The sequence below is a fragment of the Rhinatrema bivittatum genome, chromosome 18 (genome assembly GCF_901001135.1).
Source record: "Rhinatrema bivittatum chromosome 18, aRhiBiv1.1, whole genome shotgun sequence".
NCBI classification, from domain to species: domain Eukaryota; kingdom Metazoa; phylum Chordata; class Amphibia; order Gymnophiona; family Rhinatrematidae; genus Rhinatrema; species Rhinatrema bivittatum.
The window spans coordinates 721,599-742,943 of record NC_042632.1 but is presented as its reverse complement, the minus strand read 5'-3'; the positions used below and the strand labels follow the sequence as shown (position 1 = coordinate 742,943).

Below are 21,345 nucleotides of genomic sequence, written 5' to 3'. Positions count from 1 at the left end.
CCATTTTGTCCAAGCCTGTCGAGGATTTAAGCACAGGGCCTGTTGCAGGTACATCAAAATCTTGAGATCTGTATAAATAGTGATTGGGTATCTAGCTCCTTCCAACAGATGATGCCTCTCCTCCAATGCCAACTACCACCAGGAGCTTTCTATCCTCAATCATATAGTTCTTTTCCACAGGGGTAAATTTCTTGGAGAAGTTAGAACATGGTTTGAGAGTCCCTTGATCGTCATGTTGAGTGAAGACAGCCCATACCCCAATGGCAGAGGCATCTACCTCCAAGATGAAGGATTTTGATAGGTCCGGGTGGTAGAGACTTGGATTCTGTAGCAACTCTGGTTTGAGGCGGTTAAAGGCCTGGATGGCCTCTTCCGGCCAATACAGTGTCAGCAGCCTTTTTAGTAAGGACAGTGAGGGGAACAGCCCAGGATGAATATCTGTGCACAAACTGTCTGTAGTAATTTGCAAAGCCTAGGAAATATTGCAAGCCCTTAAGTCCAACAAGTTGAGGCCAATCCAGAATGGCCTTTAACGTCTCAGGGTCCATCCAAAGCCAGTGCTTGGAAATGATGTATCCCAAGAGGAATTGCCCATTCCTCTTGTTCAAACATGCACTTTTCAAACTTGGTGTATAAGTGGTGCTCAGTCGCTGTAAGACCTGTTTCACATGCTGACAGTGCTGAGCCAGAGATTGTGAGAAGATTAGAATATCATCTAAATATACTACCACGTGAGAGTACAGGTCTTGAAAGATCTTGTTGACTATATGTTGGAAGATGGCGGGGGAATTACAAAGGCCAAATGACATGATCAAGTATTCATAATGGCCATTCCTGGTGTTAAGCCATCTTCCATTCGTCACCCTCTCATATGTGTATCAGTTTATATGCCCCACAGAGGTCGAGTTTAGTGAAGATTTGTGCTCCTCAGCGATGATCAAGCAACTCAGTGATGAGATGCAAAGGGTAACAATTTTTCCGGGTGATTGCACAGAGACCCCTTTATTCTATACAATGTCTGAGGGAGCTGTCCTTTTTCCCTATAAAAAACAAGAGGATGAGGAGAGTCAGATGAAGCCTTTTACCAAATTCTCTGGAATATACTTGGACATAGCCTCTGTCTCTGGCACCAATAAAGGGTATACCCAACCTCTAGGTGGCATCTTCCCAGGTAGGAGGTCTGTCAAGCAATCATATGATCGGTGAGGCAGTAGTGATTCAGCCTGCTGCTTGCTGAAGACGTCCTTGAAGGCAGCATACTGGGGTGATAAGCCCGGCAGCACGAGAAGGTGGCCTGAGCCACAGTGAGTGGTGGAAAGACCCATATGATGTTTCCACACAGGAGGGTTCCCAATGGGCAATTTGCAGCACCTTTCAATCTATGGATGGCTGGTAGAGTCAAAGCCAGTGAAGTCCAAGAATGGCAGAGCTGATTGCCCTCAGTAGGACGTAGGTGCTGATGCTCTTGATGTGATAGGGGTGGTGACCATGTTCATGTCTACAATAAGCCTCTTTCCAGTCGCTTGAACATGGTCACCACCTCTATCACACTGAGAGCATCAGCAACTACGTCCTACTGAGGGCAATCAGCTCTGGCTCAGGAAATTAAGCCTTCCAATATGAAGGGAATATCTCTGCCTGCCAGCTCATCTGGGCTGATAGATCCTGCCAAAAATTGCTGTCAGGCCAGCAAAGCTCTGAGGCCAAGGTTTGGAACTGTACATCATATTTACCCACAGTGTGCGTACCTTGGTGGATTCACAATAGTTACATGGCTTCAGAGGTGGCACAGCCCAGCTCAACAAGCACAAGGTGAATTGCTGCAGGAAATTGACCAGATTCTCAAGAATGGGGCCTTCATATTTCCACAGTGGCAAGACCTAGGCGAGGGCAGAAATATCCATCAGAGAAAGCATATACGTCATGATCTTGTGTTCCGATGAGATGGAGCTCAACATGTATTTGGCATTGGTTTATAAAACCTATGCACTTCTTGGGGTCTCCAAGATATCTAGGTGGTGACAGAAGGTGAGGTATGGACCCTGGAGCATGGGCAGGCATGACTGGAGGAGAGACAAGGGTAGCATCTGCTGCTGGTAGTTGAGTTTGCACAGCATCCATATGTACTGTGAGACCTTCGGATAGACCGGTAACGATTAATTAGCTCCTGCAGCTGGTGAATTCACTGGGCAAGTCCAGGTTCATGACCTCATCAATCTGACATGGTTGTAAGCCCTTGTACTGCTGCATAGTGGGAGAACCCACTAGGCCCACATCAACACCTGGTAGACATGCCCTAGACTGGGATTGAGCTGGAACTTTATCTATATCAGCCCCATTCCCTGCAGGTTGAGCCCTTCGGTTCCAGGGGACAGCAGGACTTAGGTGAATTTCCCACAGGTCAGTCAGATTAGGAAGGTCCAGAGTTGGGCTAAGGTCAGGGCAGGCAGTGATCAGAGTTACCAGGTTCAGGCAGAGGATCAAGGCAGACAGTGTTCAAGGCATAGTCAAGGTCTGGAGCAGAGGTCAGTATCAGGTGGCAACCAGGAGAGTGGTCCAGGTCTGTAGCAGGGTTTAGTACCAGGAGATTAAGCAAACAAGGGACGATGCTGGGTAAACTGGACAAGGCTGGACAGGCACGACAAGGCAAGACAGGCAAGGACAATACAAGGCTGGAGCAAGGATGGCAGGAATATGACAAGCAACATGCACTGCTAGAAGCAGGAGGATCTGTTGCTGATAGAGATGTGAATCGTGTCCTCGATTGTCTTAACGATCGATTTCGGCTGGGAGGGGGAGGGAATCGTATTGTTGCCGTTTGGGTGTGTAAACTATCGTGAAAAATCGTTAAAATCGTGAGCTGGCACACTAAACCCCCCTAAAACCCACCCCGACCCTTTAAATTAAAACCCCCACCCTCCCGAACCCCCCCCCCCCCCCCAAATGCTTTAAATTACCTGGGGATCCGGCGGTGGTCCAGAACGGCGGCGGTCCGGAACAGTCCCCTCAATAGAATCGTGTTGTCTTCAGCCGGCGCCATTTTTCAAAATGGCCGCCGCAAAATGGCGGCGGCCATAGACAAAAACGATTCGACGGAGGAGGTCGTTCCGGACCCCCGCTGGACTTTTGGCAAGTCTTGTGGGGGTCAGGAGGCCCCCCCAAGCTGGCCAAAAGTTTCCTGGGAGTCCAGCGGGGTTCCGGGAGCGATTTCTTGCCGCGAATCGTTTTCGTACGGAAAATGGCGCCGGCAGGAGATCGAGTGCAGGAGGTCGTTCAGCGGCGGTCCGGAACCCCCTCTGAACGACCTCCTGCAGTCGATCTCCTGCCGGCGCCATTTTCCGTACGAAAACGATTCGCGGCAAGCACTCGCTCCCGGAACCCCGCTGGACTCCCAGGAAACTTTTGGCCAGCTTGGGGGGGCCTCCTGACCCCCACAAGACTTGCCAAAAGTCCAGCGGGGGTCCGGAACGACCTCCTCCGTCGAATCATTTTTGTCTATGGCCGCCGCCATTTTGCGGCGGCCATTTTGAAAAATGGCGCCGGCTGAAGACAACACGATTCTATTGAGGGGGCCGTTCCGGACCGCCGCCGTTCTGGACCACCACCGGATCCCCAGGTAATTTAAAGCATTGGGGGGGTTCGGGAGGGTGGGGGATTTAATTTAAAGGGTCGGGGGTGGGTTTTAGGGGGTTTTAGTGTGCCGGTTTTCCTGCCCTCCCCCTTCCCCCGATTTACGATTTTTTAACGATAAATCGGGGGAATTGGTATTGTATCGTGGCCCTAACGATTTTTTGACGATTTAAAATATATCGGACGATATTTTAAATCGTCAAAAAACGATTCACATCCCTAGTTGCTGAGGTGAGGACCTAAAGCATGGCTGCATCATCATTATCACTGCGTTCCTCCAGGTCTTTCCCACCTTGGGACCAGTAAGAGATGGCGCACACATAGAGAGCTGTCTAATCCACCTTAAGATCATCAAGAAAAAAGCTTAGAGCTTCTGTATTTGTTATAAAAAGCTAGCCAAAGGTAGATAAAAGCTTAGAGCTTGTGCATTTGTTATACAAAGCTAGCCAAAAGGTAGGAAAAAGCTTAGAGTTTGTGTTTATTTGTCTTTCACTCCCTTCCACCCCTTTCCCACCCACCCCTAACTCATCCTTTAATTTATAGGCAGGTGCCTCTTTCACACTAAAAAAAAAATCAGCCTTTTAACTTCACTTCATGAATTCAAGCCCAGTATCCTGTTTCCAACAGTGGCCAATCAAGGCTACAAGTACCAGGCAATATAAACCAAACACTAAGAAGAACCCATACTACTGATGCCAGTAATAGCCGTGGCTAATCTCTATGTCAATTTTATTAATAGCAGTTAATGGACTTTTCCACCAAGAATGCCTTTGCATTCACTCTTGATGCATTTGCATGTGATGCGCGCTATTAGATTCCCTTCGCGTTGGACGCACGTTGAATATGCGCTAATCCCCTTATTGCATTAGGGGATTGATTAGCGCCTATTCTACCTGTGTCCGACTACAGGGTGAGCGCACTGTATTGCATCGGCCCCAGTGTGTGGATGAGACGATGGTGCAAGGAAGAGGGATTCAGTTTTGTAAGGAGCTGGGGAACCTTTTTCTGGAAGGAGGAGTCTTTTCCAAAGGGAGGGGACTCCACCTTAACCAGGGTGGAACCAGACTGCTGGCACTAACCTTTAACAAGGAGATAGAGCAGCTTTTAAACTAAATCAAAAGTGAAAACCAACAGTCGCTCAGCAGCACATGGTTCGGAGGGAGGTATCTTTGAAGGATACTAATGATGCATTAGAGTTAGGGCATCCCGACAATAAAAGCAAAAGGAGTCCATGTGCCTATAAGTAAAGAGCTAAAAGATTATAAATTATTCCTGTCAAGTGAAAAGCAGGGTGTTAATACAAACAAAAAACAAATTTTGAAAAATGTGTATGCCAAATTATGCCAGAAGTCTAAGAAATAAGATGGAAGAGTGTATAGCAGTGAATGATGACATAGACTTAATTGGCATCTCAGAGACATGGTGGAAGGAGGATAACCAATGGGACAGTGCCATACCAGGGTACAAAGTATATCGCAATGAGAGGAGCACCCGGGAGGCGGTGTGGCGCTTTATGTCCAGGATGGCATAGAGTCCAACAGGATAAACATCCTGCAAGAGATTAAATGCACATCCATAAAGATTCTGTTCTAGTCTCCTCCACCGTGGATTTACTTATTGTCCCCCTTCCAGTCATTAATTCAAATTTTATCATGTTATGATCACTATTGCCAGTACTTATAGGAATGTCTTATGTGCATGATCAGTTTTCTCCCTTATTTTTCATCTACTTGTGTGCAAAGGCTTACACATGGAACATTCCTGAGAATGGTAAATTAGACACAGACAACAGAAGAAAGAGGAGAGGGAGAAAGAGAGTACTGAGGAAAAAAGTTTAATAACTGCAAGTGGGACAATAAGTAAATCTACAGTTCTAGCACTAAACTTTCAAAAGGGAAACTTTGAGAAGGAAAACAGAAAAATACTGAAAGGTGCAGCTACAAAGGTTAAGAGTGAACAACAGGCATGGGCATTGTTTAAAAATACCATCTTAGAAGCACAGTACAGATGTTTTAGCCAGAAGAACGTCCTTCAAAAAGTGGAAGAAGGATCCTTCTAAAGAAAATAGGAAAAGCATAATCATTGGCAAGTTAAATGTAAAACATTGATAAAGCAGGCACAGAGATTTTGAAAAGAAGCTGGTCATAGAGACAAAACCTCATAATAAAAACATTTTAAAATATATCCAAAGTAGCAAGCCTGCAAGGGAGTCAGTTGGACTGTTAGATGACCGATGGGTTAAAGGGGCACTTAAGGAAGGTAAGGCCATCATGGAAAATTCTGACTAAAGTTTTCAGGTAAAATGTACCTGCAGACTTTAGTGCATGCAGTGTCATTGAAAATTACCCTCTTTGTGTACTCCATAGTGTACACCTTTCCAATCTCGTTTATCAGGGAGCTCCCTAACACTGCTCATACTCCTACCTAACTGCTTCAGAGCAACACCCTGAACACAGAACACACATTTCAGTCTTCACAATTCTCTTTTTTTTTTTTTGTAGCTGACTTCTAAAGCAGAAGATGGAAAACAGCCATCGGAGCAGTTATCAGAAAAGTTATCCATAGATCTGTGACTTCAGACAGATGCTGCCTCCAGCAGGATTCTGCACCCCACATCCCTGTTCCAATAGGCCTCTGTTCACTGTGGTTCATGGACTTCATGTACTTCAGCGTAGAGATGAACCAGAAAATCGACTGACCTGGAATTCCCATCACAACTCTGATTATAATTCGGATAGCACGCCACAGCAGAGGGAAATAAAGCTTGACCTGTAACTGGATAAAAATGAAATGAATTATTTGGGGTATAAATGTCTAAATTATTGATTGTATCATGTACTAAGAGCCAGCTGTATGAAGGCTTTCTCCAATATTGTGTCTGTGCTAAAAGTACTTAGTACATCTAACCCTTCATTGTCTGTAACTCCTAATTGTTTACACAAGTAAAACGTTTTGAAAATGACCCTACCAACATCTTCCTTTATAAAGCCGGTAGAAGAAATCGTACTGGGGCAAGTTTCAGACTCTCTGGTTTAGTGCATGGGCTTTTTTCTTCACTAATTTGCTACCCGATTTTGAATGGAAAGTGTTTGTGTGCCTTTGCTTTGAAAATTGCCATGGGGCTGTTTGCAGGTAGAAATTTTATGGAAATACAATCTCTGCACATGATTTCCTGATCATATCCAAAAAATGCTGCCTAAATATAGCTGAAAGTACCTGTGCATGCTCGTAACTAGATTGAGAGAGGGCAATTTTTAGACAGTCCGTTTACTTGGGCAATTACTGTTTGCCTGCATAAATAGATTTTCAAATTCCCCTTACGAAGTCTATATAGCCTATGCCCTCACAGCCCTGCCAGGTCTTACTACTGGATTTCTACTTAGTTATGTATATCTTGATTTTATGGGATTATTTCTGTGTAATCTATACTGTGATTCACTTCTCATTACTTGATGGGAAATGTTCAGAATGTGAGCAGATTTTTGGGCTCATCTTGAGTTACATCTGTAATTTATGACTGTATTCCCAATGTAGGACAGGAGCACAGAATTATCACTGAAATAATAATTTATGAGCTGTGCAAGAGTGTGCATGTAGCTTTGAGATTGCAAAATAGACAGGGAAATTTGGGTACTGCCCGCAGTGTTTGCACTGCCATCTGTAATCTTTCAAAGGGTAACTTCCTGCAAAATTTTCCTTTGAAAATGCAGCCAGTGCATGTAACCTGCACTACACTGTCTCCCAGGAACTGGCAGTGTCTCTCAAGGGGTAGACCTTCCTCACCAGTTCCTCCATACGTCATGCTCTTATAAAACACAGTCCAGCCATCTCAGTAATTTTCTGCACACATTTAACATGATAGAGATTCCAGTTAGGAGGTAGTTTTACACAGTTTAGTTAAATCCCAGAACTGCAGGTGCATGAAAAGGTGTTCATTCTATCTGATGCAATGTTATCATCCACATCATATATTCTGAGATGTTATTGAACTCAACCCCATGCTACTTGCAAAACGATGGTTTACTCCATGCCTCAGCAAGCGGAGAACAATTAAATTAGATGCTATAATCCTCTCTGGAGCTTAAAAATATTCAACAAGGAGTTGGGTCCTTTAAGACTGCGTGCTGGAGAGAGACATCCTGCCTGTCCCAAAGCTCTCAAAAAAAATGACATAAAGTTGGAGCATGCTCAGATAAAAAAAATGACAAAACAAGTCCACAGGGTACACTAGAGTACCATTTTAATTAATAACCGGGGATACATGTGCATTGCATGGAAGCAGGTGCAAAGTATGTGCAAAGATTTCAAATTGAATTCACACCCCCAACCTAACGCTTCCCCTTTTTATGTGGGGGGGAGGTATAAGCATGAGAATACTTTTCCTCACATGATGAGGGACGTTTTCAAAACCTGCTTTTATCCCTGTAAAAACCTTTGCTTATTGCCCCTGTAGGGTGTAGTTATCCGGCAGGTGAACAGTGGGTGTGCAGTGAGGGTTCAGCATGGTATAATATTGTGAAGAAGGTATGTAGTGAGGGGACTCGTGAGAGCTATGTACAGAGGAAGAATGTAAGGGCAGGCATATAATAGGAAATGTGCACAGGCTAAGCTGGCACGAGCTGCTGGGTTTATGACTGTACAATAAAAATGCTACATGATGGTGGAATGAGAAAGATGCTTTATAAGACATTTTCCTCTCCATGGCTGGTGACACTTTAAGAGGAACTGCCTCCATATTGTACCCAAATAATGAAAGCACAACTGGCTTATGGAGATTCTTAAATATGACATTACTTAATGCTGTAGATTTCTTAAACAATAGAACATTTATTTAAAATCATAACAAAGCATATTATATTTTTTTTTTAAAAGTTAGCTCATTGCAAAACATACTGTAAAAAGACAACATATTTTTTGAATGTTCCTTAAGAATGCCAAAAGTCTAATGTCAACTAGAATCTCTGCGATTGTATTACTCTGTAATGGAGAAATGGAAGGTCAGATTTTTCTCCTGTTGTTCTATGCTTTATCCCATAATACTTACATTCAATTTATTTTGTAATGCAAATTTATTGTAAAATACTGATTCTGGACAAAACTGGATTTCTTATAAGTTGTAATACATGTAATTGGATCAATATAAAAAAATAGCCAACTTGTGCGGTTATAAATGAGTTTTCCAGGTTACATGTGTTCCTGCTTTAGCTTTTTGTTAGAATTTCCTGAAAATCCCCTATTTTAATAAATCATGATTGCAAAGAAGTCCCCTGAAGACTTGTTTCTTATATGGCACTGGTTAACTGAGGAAGTTTTAAACAATGCCAGAAGGACAGATCATTATCTGATAATTAATGCCACTTCTAGAGGCACAGAAAATTAGAAGCACAAGTACAGTGGAGTTTCTTATTGTCCCTGCCAGACAAGTTCACACAAGATGGAAGCAGAGAGCAACTGATTTGCTGAAGTCACCCTATGTAAGGTCAAATGCTTACCTAAGCCTGGAGTCAGATTTTGGACCTCAATTAAAGTAAAAAAAAAAAAAAGAAAAGAGAATATCAGATCTCCTGGGGGCAACATTCCTCCGCCATAAGTCTTCTAGACCCAGGGACTGTTTCCTAGACTGAAGACTAGCTGTTGGGATTGGTGGAATTCCTGCCTCTCTTTCATTCCCCTTTGCTTTTCTCCTGCTGCTCCCTCCTCTGCTCTTGGATAACTTTTGTTAAAGTTTTAAAAAAATGAAAGACTGACAAGATCTGTTGCAGGAGGACTGAGCGGCTGGCAGAAAACCTGTGGCCACAGGAGAGCCTGCTGTGGGATAATGGAAGCTTTCCATGGAGAGAAGAGCTCTGAAGGGAGAGAATGACAGCCCCGGGGGGGGGGGGGCTGCAAGAATCATCTCGCATAGAGGATTTGTCTCCCAGGGCTACTGCCCAGGAGGGAAGGGTTAGGTTGGTCGACACCAATTCAATTATTAGGAATGTAAAAAATTAGGTGGCTGATGGGCATGAGGATCGCCTGGTAACATGCCTACCTGGTGCTAAGATGGTGGACCTCACGTGTCACTTAGAGGATTTTAGACAGTGCTGGGGAGGAGCCGGCTGTCATGGTACTTGTGGGCACCAACGACATAGGAAAATGTGGGAGGGAGGTTCTGGAAGCCAAATTTAGGGTCTTAGGTAGAAAGCTTAAATCCAGAACCTCCAGGGTAGCATTCTCTGAAATTCTCCCTGTTCCATGCGCAGGTCCCCAGAAGCAGGCGTGGAAGGAGTCTCAATGCATGGATGAGATGATGGTGCAAGGAACAGGGATTCAGTTTTATAGGAGCTGGGGAACCTTTTGCAGAAGAGGGAGTCTTTTTTCCGAAGGCATGGGCTCTATCTTAACCAGGGTGGAACCAGTCTGCTGGCACTAACCTTTAAAAAGGAGTTAGAGAAGTTTTTAAATTAAATCAAAGGGGAAAGCTACAATCACTCAGCAGCATATTGTTTAAAGGGAGGTATCTTTGAAGGATACCAATGAAGCATTAGAGTTAGTGAGATGTAGTAGGCCAGATTGACAAACTAAAGAGTAGCAAATCACCTGGACTGGATGGTATGCATCCTAGGGTTCTGAAGGAACTCAAAAATGAAATTTCTGATCTATTAGTTAAAATTTGTAACCTATCATTAAAATCATCCATTGTACCTGAAGACTGGAGGGTGGCCAATGTAACCCCAATATTTAAAAAAGGCTCCAGGGGCAATCCAGGTAACTATAGACCAGTGAACCTGACTTCAGTGCCAGGAAAAAAAGTGGAAACTATTCTCAAGAACAAAATTGTAAAGCATATAGAAAGACATGATTTAATGGAACATAGTCAACATGGATTTATCCAAGTGAAGTCTTGCCTAACAAATCTGCTTCATTTTTTTGAAGGGGTTAATAAACATGTGGATAAAGGTGAACCGGTAGATGTAGTGTATTTGGATTTTCAGAAGGCGTTTGACAAAGTCCCTCAGGAGAGGCTTCTACGTAAACTAAAAAGTCATGGGATAGGAGGCGATGTCCTTTCGTGGATTACAAACTGGTTAAAAGACAGGAAACAGAGAGTAGGATTAAATGGTCAATTTTCTCAGTGGAAAAGGGTAAACAGTGGAGTGCCTCAGGGATCTGAACTTGGACCGGTGCTTTTCAATATTTATTTATTTATTTTATTTAATGGTTTCTTATATACCGAGGCACGTTTGCAAAACATCACCTCGGTTCACAATGTAACATAACTTAGCAACAAGCTTTACAATAATAATAATAATAATAATAATAATAACTTAGGAACAAGCTTTACAATAATAACATTAACAGGTAGCGGTTAATAGGGCAGGGGATGATAATACGAGATATATATACAAATGTACATGTTAGTTTCAACAATAAATGATCTGGAAAGGAATACGATGAGTGAGGTTATCAAATTTGCAGATGATACAAAATTATTTAGAGTAGTTAAATCACAAGCAGACTGTGATACATTGCAGGAGGACCTTGCAAGACTTGAAGATTGGGCATCCAAATGGCAGATGAAATTTAATGTGGACAAGTGCAAGGTGTTGCATATAGGGAAAAATAACTGTTGCTGTAGTTACACGATGTTAGGTTCCATATTAGGAGCTACCACCCACGAAAAAGATCTAGGCATCATAGTGGATAATACTTTAAAATCGTCAGCTCAGTGTGCTGCAGCAGCCAAAAAAGCAAATAGAATGTTAGGAATTATTAGGAAGGGAATGGTTAATAGAACGGAAAATGTCATAATGCCTCTATATTGCTCCATGGTGAGACCACACCTTGTACAATTCTGGTCGCCGCATCTCAAAAAAGATATAGTTGCGATGGAGAAGGTACAGAGAAGGACAACCAAAATGATAAAGGGGATGGAACAGCTTCCCTATGAGGATAGGCTGAAGAGATTAGGGCTGTTCAGCTTGGAGAAGAGACGGCTGAGGGGGGATATGATAGAGGTCTTTAAGATCATGAGAGGTCTTGAACGAGTAGATGTGACTCGGTTATTTTCACTTTCGAATAATAGAAGGACTAGGGGGCATTCCATGAAGTTAGCAAGTAGCACATTTAAGACTAATTGGAGAAAATTCTTTTTCACTCAACGCACAATAAAGCTTTGGAATTTGTTGCCAGAGGATGTGGTTAGTGCAGTTAGTGTGGCTGGGTTCAAAAAAGGTTTGGATAAGTTCTTGGAGCAGAAGTTCATTAATGGCTATTAATCAATTTTACTTAGGGAATAGCTACTGCTATTAATTGCATCAGTAGCATGGGATCTTCTTAGTGTTTGGGTAATTGCCAGGTTCTTGTGGCCTGGTTTTGGCCTCTGTTGGAAACAGGATGCTGGGCTTGATGGACCCTTGGTCTGACCCAGCATGGCAATTTCTTATGTTCTTAGGGCATCCAAACAGAGAGGTTCCAATTTATCCTTGTCAACTGAAAAGCAGAATGTTAATGTAAACAAAAAACACACTTTGAAATGTTTATATGCTAATGCCAGAAGTCTAAGAACTAACCCCTAGATTCATCAAAATGAGTTCTTAACGCAGTAATAATGCCTGTGTTAAGAAAAAGGGGTATATTTAGGGAAATTTTAGAATTACCACCCCATGCAGTAACTTTCCACTTTGCATCAGTAGTATCACATGGTGTGGTAAATTTAGTGCACCCTGTGATAATCCCTATTTTTTACTTCTTCTACTAAGGAAGGGAGAGAGACTATCTACAAGGCTCTCATAGTAGTCAAGTATTAATATCTCTATAGGAGGGCCATCTTATACGTTGAGGTGAGGTGTTGATGGTGCTTTAGGGTTTAAGGGCCAGTTTTGCATGTAGAGTGAGATTTTCAAACAGCACAGTACATCTTGGTGAAGATTTGACATCATTTGGAGTGAGGAATGTATCACAAAGATGAAATTTTGTACTATGTTATCTCACCCTAGCTTGAAGTTACCCTAGTCCATCAAGCTAGGGTAATAGAACATAGTAGAAGTTGCCCCTCTCTATCATTGCAATATAATTTGTAGCCTGTTATATCACTATCCCATTGTTACACCCATCGGTCACAGATGGCTGCGACCACTGTTGTTCACCTCTTTCTTCACATCCCCGACTCCACTGGGAAGACTTGCGGCCTCAGCCAGCCATCGCCGGCCTGCCTACCGATCCCAGGCCTCCCAGGGTGGCACGGACACCGCCGACTGCCATCTTGCCTTCGGAATCACTTAGGGGCACGCGCATGGGCCAGTCTTAAGCACGTCATGGCAGGAACCTCGGGGGCGTCCCCTCCAGATGACGTCAATCCTCCTGCACATTTAAGCCGGCTGGCCCTGCCTACCTACGACTTGGCAATGAGTTCCCTCTTGCTAATTCCGCTTCGCTCACTGAAGGACCCTGCGTTCCAGTTCCTACTTCCGTGGCATGAGACGTCCTGGGAACCCGCTCCTCGGGGGGCCTCTCCTTCGTCTCTGGCTATCCGCTTCTTGGAGGGCCTAACACCTTGGACTTCTGCCGCCCCGTTCCTCGGGGATTCTCTTGAACCTCTGCTACTCCATATCTATTGAGGACCTCTCCGGTTTACCCTGCTCTGCGGACCATTACCATATCTACTGAGGACCTCTCCGGTGTACCCCGCTCTGTGGACCATTACCATAGCTACTGAGGACCTCTCTGGTGTACCCCGCTCTGTGGATCATTACCATCCCTACAGAGGGCTTCATCAGTGTACCCCGCTTTGCGAACCATTACCATCTCTACAGAGGACTTTATCGGTGTACCCCGCTCTGCAGACCACTACCATCTATACTGATGTATCCTCCTTGGGTATCCCCCATTCCACTGACCAGTGGTACCTCAGTGTCTGTGAGAGTTTCATTGGCACCCCCCGCATGTGGGTAGTGCTGCTCTTTCTCTTTAATAAAGACTCTAGACTTGAACTGTGTCTGATGTCAGCTGAGACCTCGCCTCCCGATGGGGAGGCTTATGGAGCTCCTCCCCATGGGCGGTACCATCTCTCACCTCAGTCTAGGGCCCACACACTCACTAATTGTTATGAACTGGCTCCTGTGGAAGGAGGAGTTAGAAATCTGTTACAAATCGGCTCCTGCAGAGGGAGGAGTTATCAATCTGTTATGCTCTACTCCTCCTGTATGTCTTTGATATTATGTATGTTTTTAATATGTAAACCACTAAGATGGATAGACTACTACCCCTAGTGCGGTATATAAAAACGTTAAAATAAATAAATAAATAAATAAATAAATAAGAAGGGAGGAGTTAACAATCTGTTAAAGTATAGACTGCGGAGATAGCAATCCGTTATGAATCTGTTGCTGAAGACTCCTGATGGGAAGGAGTAGCAATCTGTTACTAGCGGAGTGCTTGGAGAGGGCACTCAGCTGTAGGGAATGTAGATAGGTGGATCCTTGGGCTGATGGCAGATGACTGCACCCCCAGGAGGATATCCTGAGAGGGACCACTGGCTAGGCTTGGGTATGGAGACAGACATAGAAACATAGAAATGACGGCAGAAGAAGACCAAACAGCCCATCCAGTCTGCCCAGCAAGCTTCGCACTTTTTTTTTTCTCATACTTATCTGTTTCTCTTGGCTCTTAGTAACCTTTTGGTTCTATTTCCCTTCCAGCCCCACCATTAATGTAGAGAGCAGTGTTGGAACTGCATCTAAGTGAAATATCTAGCTTAATTAGTTAGGGGTAGTAACTGCCACAATAAGCAAGCTACACCCATGCTTATTTGTTTACCCAGACTATGTAATTCAGTCCTTGTTGGTTGTTGTCTGAATATAGATCCACTTTTCTTCATTCCCCCCTGCCATTGAAGCAGAGAGCTATGCTGGATATGCGTGAAGTAGCGGTCTTTCTCCCCTGCCGTTGAAGCAGAGAGCTATGCTGGATATGTCTTCCTCCCCTGCCATTGAATCAGAGAGCTATGCTGGATATGTGTGAAGTATCGGTCTTCCTCCCCTGCCGTTGAAGCAGAGAGCTATGCTGGATATGCGTGAAGTATAGGTCTTCCTCCCCTGACGTTGAAGCAGAGAGCTATGCTGGATATGCATTGAAAGTGAAGTATCAGGATTATTTGGTTTGGGGTAGTAACCGCCGTAACAAGCATGCTACTCCCGTTTTTTTTGTGAATGCAAACCCTTTTTTCCACATTTCCTCTTGCCGTTGAAGCTTAGAGCAATGCTGGAGTCGCATTAACTGTGTGTATGTTTATTGAATAAGGGTATTATCTCCAGGTAGTAGCCGTCATTCCCGCGAGTCACCCACTCTTCATTCACGTACTCTAGACTTTATGGATCCACAGTGTTTATCCCACACCCCTTTGAAGTCCTTCACAGTTCTGGTCTTCACCACTTCCTCCGGAAGGGCATTCCAGGCATCCACCACCTTCTCCGTGAAGAAATACTTCCTGACATTGGTTCTGAGTCTTCCTCCCTGGAGCTTCAAATCATGACCCCTGGTTCTGTTGATTTTTTTCCGATGGAAAAGGTTTGTCGTCTTTGGATGATTAAAACCTTTCAAGTATCTGAAAGTCTGTATCATATCACCTCTGCTCCTCCTTTCCTCCAGGGTGTACATATTTAGATTCTTCAATCTCTCCTCATAAGCCATTTGATGAAGACCCTCCACCTTTTTGGTCGCCCTTCTCTGGACCGCCTCCATCTTGTCTGTCTCTTTGGAGATACGGTCTCCAAAACTGAACACAGTACTCCAGGTGCGGCCTCACCAAGGACCTGTACAAGGGAATAATCACTTCCCTTTTCTTACTCAATATTCCTCTCTCTATGCAGCCCAGCATTCTTCTGGCTTTAGCTATCGCCTTGTCACATTGTTTCGCCGACTTCAGATCATTAGACACTATCACCCCAAGGTCTCTCTCCTACTTCGTGCACATCAGCCTTTCTCCCCCCCATCAAATACAACTCATTTGGATTTCCACTCCCCATATGCATGACTCTGCACTTCTTGGAATTGAATCTCAGCTGCCATATCTTCGACCACTCTTCCAGCTTCCTTAAATCCCATCTCATTCTCTCCACTCCTTCTGGCGTGTCCACTCTGTTGCAGATCTTAGTGTCATTCGCAAAAAGACAAACTTCTATTCCGTCCGCGATTTCACTCACATGGAAATTGAACACGACCGGCCCCAACACCGATCCTTGCGGTACACCGCTTAAAACCGCTCTCTCTTCAGAGAGAGTTCCATTTACCATCACACATTGTCTTCTGTCCGTCAACCAGTTTGCAATCCAGGCCACCACCTTGGCACTCACTCCTAAGCTTCTCATTTTATTCACCAGTCTCCTATGTGGGACCGTATCAAAAGCTTTGCTGAAATCCAAGTAGATGAAATCGATTGCTCTTCCTTGATCCAATTCCTTGGTTACCCAGTCAAAAAAGTCAATCAGATTTGTCTGACAGGATCTTCCCCTGGTGAATCCATGCTGCCCCTGGTCCAGCAATTCTCCCGACTGTAGATAGTTCACTATTCTCTCTTTCAACAGTGACTCCATTACTTTTCCCACTACCGATGTGAGGCTAACCAGTCTGTAGTTACCAGCCTCTTCTCTGTTTCCACTCTTGTGAAGCGGGACCACCACCGCTCTTCTCCAATCACTCGGCACCACTCCCGTTTCTAGGGATCTATTGATCAGGTCACACAGTGGACCCACCAGCACATCTCTGAGCTCCCTCAGTATCCTGGGATGAACCTCATCAGGCCCCATGGCTTTGTCCACTTTCAGTTTCCCCAGCTCTTCCCATACATTCTCTACTGTAAATGGAGTTACATCTACTCCACTCCCCTCCAGTTTCTTGTTAACTAGCGATGGTCCTTCTCCAGGATCCTCTTTAGTGAACACAGAACTGAAGTATACGTTTAATATTTCTGCCATTTCTTCGTCTTTCTCCACAAATTGATCCTTTCCACCTTTCAATTTCACTATACCACTTTGAACTTTTCTCTTTTCACCTATATATCTGAAAAATGTTTTGTCACCTCTCTTCACGTCCTTGGCAATCTTCTCTTCCGCTTGACTTTTTGCTGTCTTGATTAATTTCTTCGTCTCCCTCAGTTCTACCAGATATTCTTCTTTGTGCTCCTCCCTTTGGGATCTTTTATATTTCTTGAACGCTGTTCTTTCAGACACAGATAATTATTTTATTAGACAGGTTAATAGAACCACCAGAGGTGGCAGTAGTGAGGTGATATGCCTGGCAGGGCTGAAGTCCCTCAGGTACTGGAACAGCGATCCCAGGGTTCCTGAGCTGTAGAGAAACTATAGATAGTGAGTAATCAGGGTATGCTGTGTTCATAGCCAGAACTGGATGACAAAACTCACATAAGGTCTTAAGTAAGCTCAGTAGCTGGAAAGGGTTAGGCCCTCAAGGAGCGAGTACCTGCTTCCAGGGAAAGCTCTGAGAGAGCAATGGTAACTCACAAATGTCTGTATCTGCGATAGCTTCCAGGCAGTAGAGAATCTTCAGAGTGTTCAGGAACATGGGCCCTCGAGGAGCGAGTACCAGTTCCTATCTGCAATCTGAAATAAAGAAAAGAGAGTGAGGCCCCCGAGGAGCGGGTACCCCTGGTAAGTCCAAGGAGGCAGAGTAGCTTGGGAGTAAAGCCAAAGCAATCCCCAGCAATCCCCTTGCTAACTCGATTCGTTAGCGAATACTGAGACCTTTTGTATTGGAAGCGGATGACGTCAACTCAGGGGGATGCCCCCGAGGTTCGCGCCCTTGCTGGTACATCAATCGGAGCGCACACGCACCCTACGTCATCAGTCAACATGGCGGATCCACAGCGTCATGACAGTCCGGGGATGCCGGAGGGAGACGGCAAGAAGATGCCGCGGCAGCCAACCGTCCATCAGACCTGGAGGGAGTCACCACAGAGGTAAAGAGGGCGGAGTGAGGGCATTGAGCAGCGACGGACGCAACACTAATCCTAACAGTTTGCCAAGTCCATGGACCTGGCATAGGTCTCGGTGAATCAGGCCATCCCTGGCCTGGCCCAGCGAATCACAGAACAGCAAAGGATTTTAGAGACTTTGACTAGCGCCATAAACCAAATGAGCAATCGGCTGGACTCCATTCCGACGCCTGCTAAGCCTAATTCAGCTTCACATGCGTCACCCTTCCGGCCTCCAGTGCCCCTGCCGGCACCTCCTTGTTTTGCAGGTGACCCCTTGTTGTGTAGGGAATTCTTGAACCAGTGCAACATGCACTTTTCTTTACAACCTGCATATTTTCCTGATGTAGTGTCCAAGACTATGTACATTTTATCCCTTCTGGACAGAAAGGCATGGCCTGGGCATTGCTTCTCTGGGAGCGAACGGACCCGATCCTCAATGATCTGCTGGGCTTCCTTGCCCTTTTCTGCTCCGTATTCGATGACCCATCCATGGATGGAGGATAGGAGTAGTGGAATCTTCAAAGTGATGAGGGGAATCCTCAGATGTTCCATTAGGCGTCGAAGAATAAAGTTGTCTCCTGCCCCTGAATCCACCAGGGCAACTCAGATGGTCTGCAGATCAAGGAGACTGGGAGAGAGAGCGGAGGAGAGGGCGTAGTAAGGCCTACAAACAGTCCTCCTGCAGGACTTAGGCCTATCTGTTTTCCGGATGAATGGGGCATGTTGGGACATCGTGACAAGCCCATCCACAGTACATGCATAGACAATGCCTCTTCCGAAGTCTTCTCTCTTTGGAAGTCAAATGTCCGCGACCAAGTTGCATCGGCTCATCTCCACTGGTAGCAGGAATTACTGGAACCATCCGAGGTGCAGGTTTAGCACTTGCCTCCTTCTGACCAGGTTCTCTATTAGGCCGGAGCTCTTTCACCTTATCACGAAGCCGGTGATCGATCCTAGTAGCCAAAGCCACTAGCTCCTCCAGCGAGTCAGGTGTTTCACGAGCGGCCAGCTCATCTTTCCAGCGAGTATCCAGGCCTCTGAAGAAGAGGGTTTGCAGGCATTTGGGGCCCCAGCAGAGTTCTGTAGCAAGAGTCTTAAACTCTATCGCAAAATCAGCCAGTGGTCAGTTGCCTTGCTTCAGGTCCACCAGAGCAGGACCGGCAATGGTCACTTGAGCAGGATCATCGAAAATGGATTTAAAGACGTCCAAAAATCCATCTATGTCCTGCAAAATAGGATCCTTGCATTCCCACAGTGTAGAGGCCCAAGACAAGGCCCTTCCATCAAGATAAGATAGAATGTAAGTAGTCTTGGAAAAAGCTGTGGGGAACAGAGAAGGCTGTAATGCAAAATGCATGCAGCACTGGTTTAAAAAGCCCCTGGTCTTCTGAATCTCTCCCGAGAAATGAACTGGAGCAGCCAGCGGTACAGCAGCCTTTAAAGTTACTTCATGTAACTGACCTTCATTGCTGGAATTAGCACCTTGGGCCGTGTGTGCAGCGTCCAATGCGTCTTGCTGTTCAGAAATACGCAGGGCCAGGCCCGGAATGGCCTGCAGGCCATTGAGCTGTGCCGGATCCATGGAGTTAGCAATCTGTTATTGTTTGTACGGTTTTGGGTGGACCCTTGGACACTGTGGCTGCTGACCATGCCCACGGGGGGGAAGTCCCATGAATGGCCACAGGTCAGGCTTAGCTTTAGGACACACAACACAGATAAATCTTTTATTAACAGTATTGAGCCACCAGAGGTGGCAGTAGTGAGCAGAGATGGAGCCCGGCTGGGCTTGTAGTCCCTCAGGGCTCTGGAACAGCGGTCCCTCAATGGCTGTGCTGTAGTGAAGAGAAACTGAGATAGTGAGTATAATGAAGTAGATGTAGGGTTCTGGAATAGAGCCTCGTTGGTTGAGTACTCACACAGTGGTTTCTCTCGGTAGGAAACACAGGAGCTGGAGTAGAGGCAGGCCCTCGAGGAGCGAGTACCTGGTTCCAGGGAACAGCTCTGAGAGAAATAGATGGTAACTCACTGATGGTGTAGGCAGCGGTATCTTCCAGGCAGAAGTAGTGTTCAGCGAGTCCGGGAACATGGGACCTCGAGGAGCAAGTACCGGTTCCAGACAGCGACCTGAAAGAGAAGAGAGAGGCCCCCCAAGGAGCAGGTACCCTGAATAGAGTAAGCCCAATAATGGAGAGGCAGAGTAGCTAAGTACGGAGAAGAATCCCATCCGTAAAGAATCCCTTTACCTTTACCCTTGCTAACTCGATTAGCTAGCAGTAGCGTAGGCTTTTTGTATCCAGGATGTGAGACACCTGTGATGGCTTCTCGCATCCCGGATGAGGTTCGCGCCAAAGAAACTGTTTGAAGCAGGGCCGCACGGTGCGCGTGCCCTAAGGCAGCTGGACAGCATGGCAGGAGGCAGCGCCCAAGCCGGACCGGGGAGACCGGAGAGGATGGCAGGCAGACGCCGCGGCAGCCAAATGTCCGTCAACCACGTGAGGAGTCGCCAGAGAAGTAAGGAGAGTGGAGTGGAGACGTCGGGCAGCGACAGTCGTAACAATCTGCAACAAGGTTCCAGATCTTTGACTGTTTATGTCATCGAATTCAGGACTCTCACATCTGAGTTGCACTGGGACCTGGGATGCCTACGTGTCATATTCCTTGAAGGCCTGAGTCTGCGTATCAAGGACAAGCTAGCTGCATGAGAACTCCCATAGGCCCTGAACTCCCTCATAGACATTGCCGGTCGCATAGACCGCTGTCTGCGTGAGTGGTCAATAGAGCTCAAAGGAGCCAAGAGAATGGTTTCTGGTGCTCCAGGCACTCGCCCTAAGTCATCTACCCAGACTGCTACCACTCAGGGCATCGAGGATGAGGAACCAATGCAAATGGGCCGTAGTCATCTATCCTCAAAGGAAAGCATTGCCGCCATCGTGGACAATCAGGTCACGTGGTACCCTCCTGTCCACTCAGTCCGGGAAACTCCCAGGCCTAGGATCTGCCGGAGGACTTCTCCTAGGCCTGACCGCACCCTCTCCTCTGTTAACCCTGCCTGTCTCCATTAATTCAGATGCTCAGGAGTTTCACACCCTGGCATTGGTGGACTCCAGAGCTGGTGGAAATTTTATCCTCCGTCAACTTGTGGACCACCTTCGGATTCCCACTGTCCGTATGCCAACGCCATTACTACTCTCCTCTATTCATGGCAAACCGTTACCAGGTGAAGTTACCTTCTCCATGATTCCCATTCGACTTTGCACAGGATCTCTGCACACGGAGACCATCTCCTTTCTGATACTGTACAAGGCTATACATCCTGTGGTTCTCGGACTACCATGGCTGAAAATTCACACTCCACAATTTGATTGGAGAACTCTGCAACTCTCCCAATGGGGTGACTCCTGACACAAAAAATGTTTGGCGGTCATGTCTCCGATGCCCTGCCTAGCCACCACGTCCTCCATTCCGGGACTTCTGCTGCAGTATTCCTCCTACCACGATGTGTTCTCAAAGAAAGCCCCTCATTGCTCTATTGATTGTGCTATAAATTTACTGCCCAACACTGAGCCTCCTCGAGGAAGAGTCTACCCACTTTCACTGACTGAGACGAAGGCCATGTCCGAGTATATACGAGAAAATTTTGAAAAAGGCTTCATTCGGCCTTCCAGATCTCCCGCCGGAGCAGGATTCTTTTTGTAGGGAAAAAGGACGGCTCCTTCCGGCCGTGCATAAATTACCAAGGTTTA

General features: G+C 45.7%; 1 protein-coding gene across 1 annotated transcript in view; it reads left to right on the top strand.

The window, feature by feature from the left end:
- Positions 1-8,884, top strand: part of LOC115079628 (dedicator of cytokinesis protein 2-like) — a 991,955-nt gene extending 983,071 nt beyond the window's left edge. The window contains 1 exon segment of the mRNA XM_029583335.1: positions 6,132-8,884. Within this exon segment, the coding sequence (XP_029439195.1) occupies positions 6,132-6,203 (72 nt within the window). The 3' untranslated portion in view covers positions 6,204-8,884.
- Positions 8,885-21,345: the final 12,461 nt, after the last annotated feature.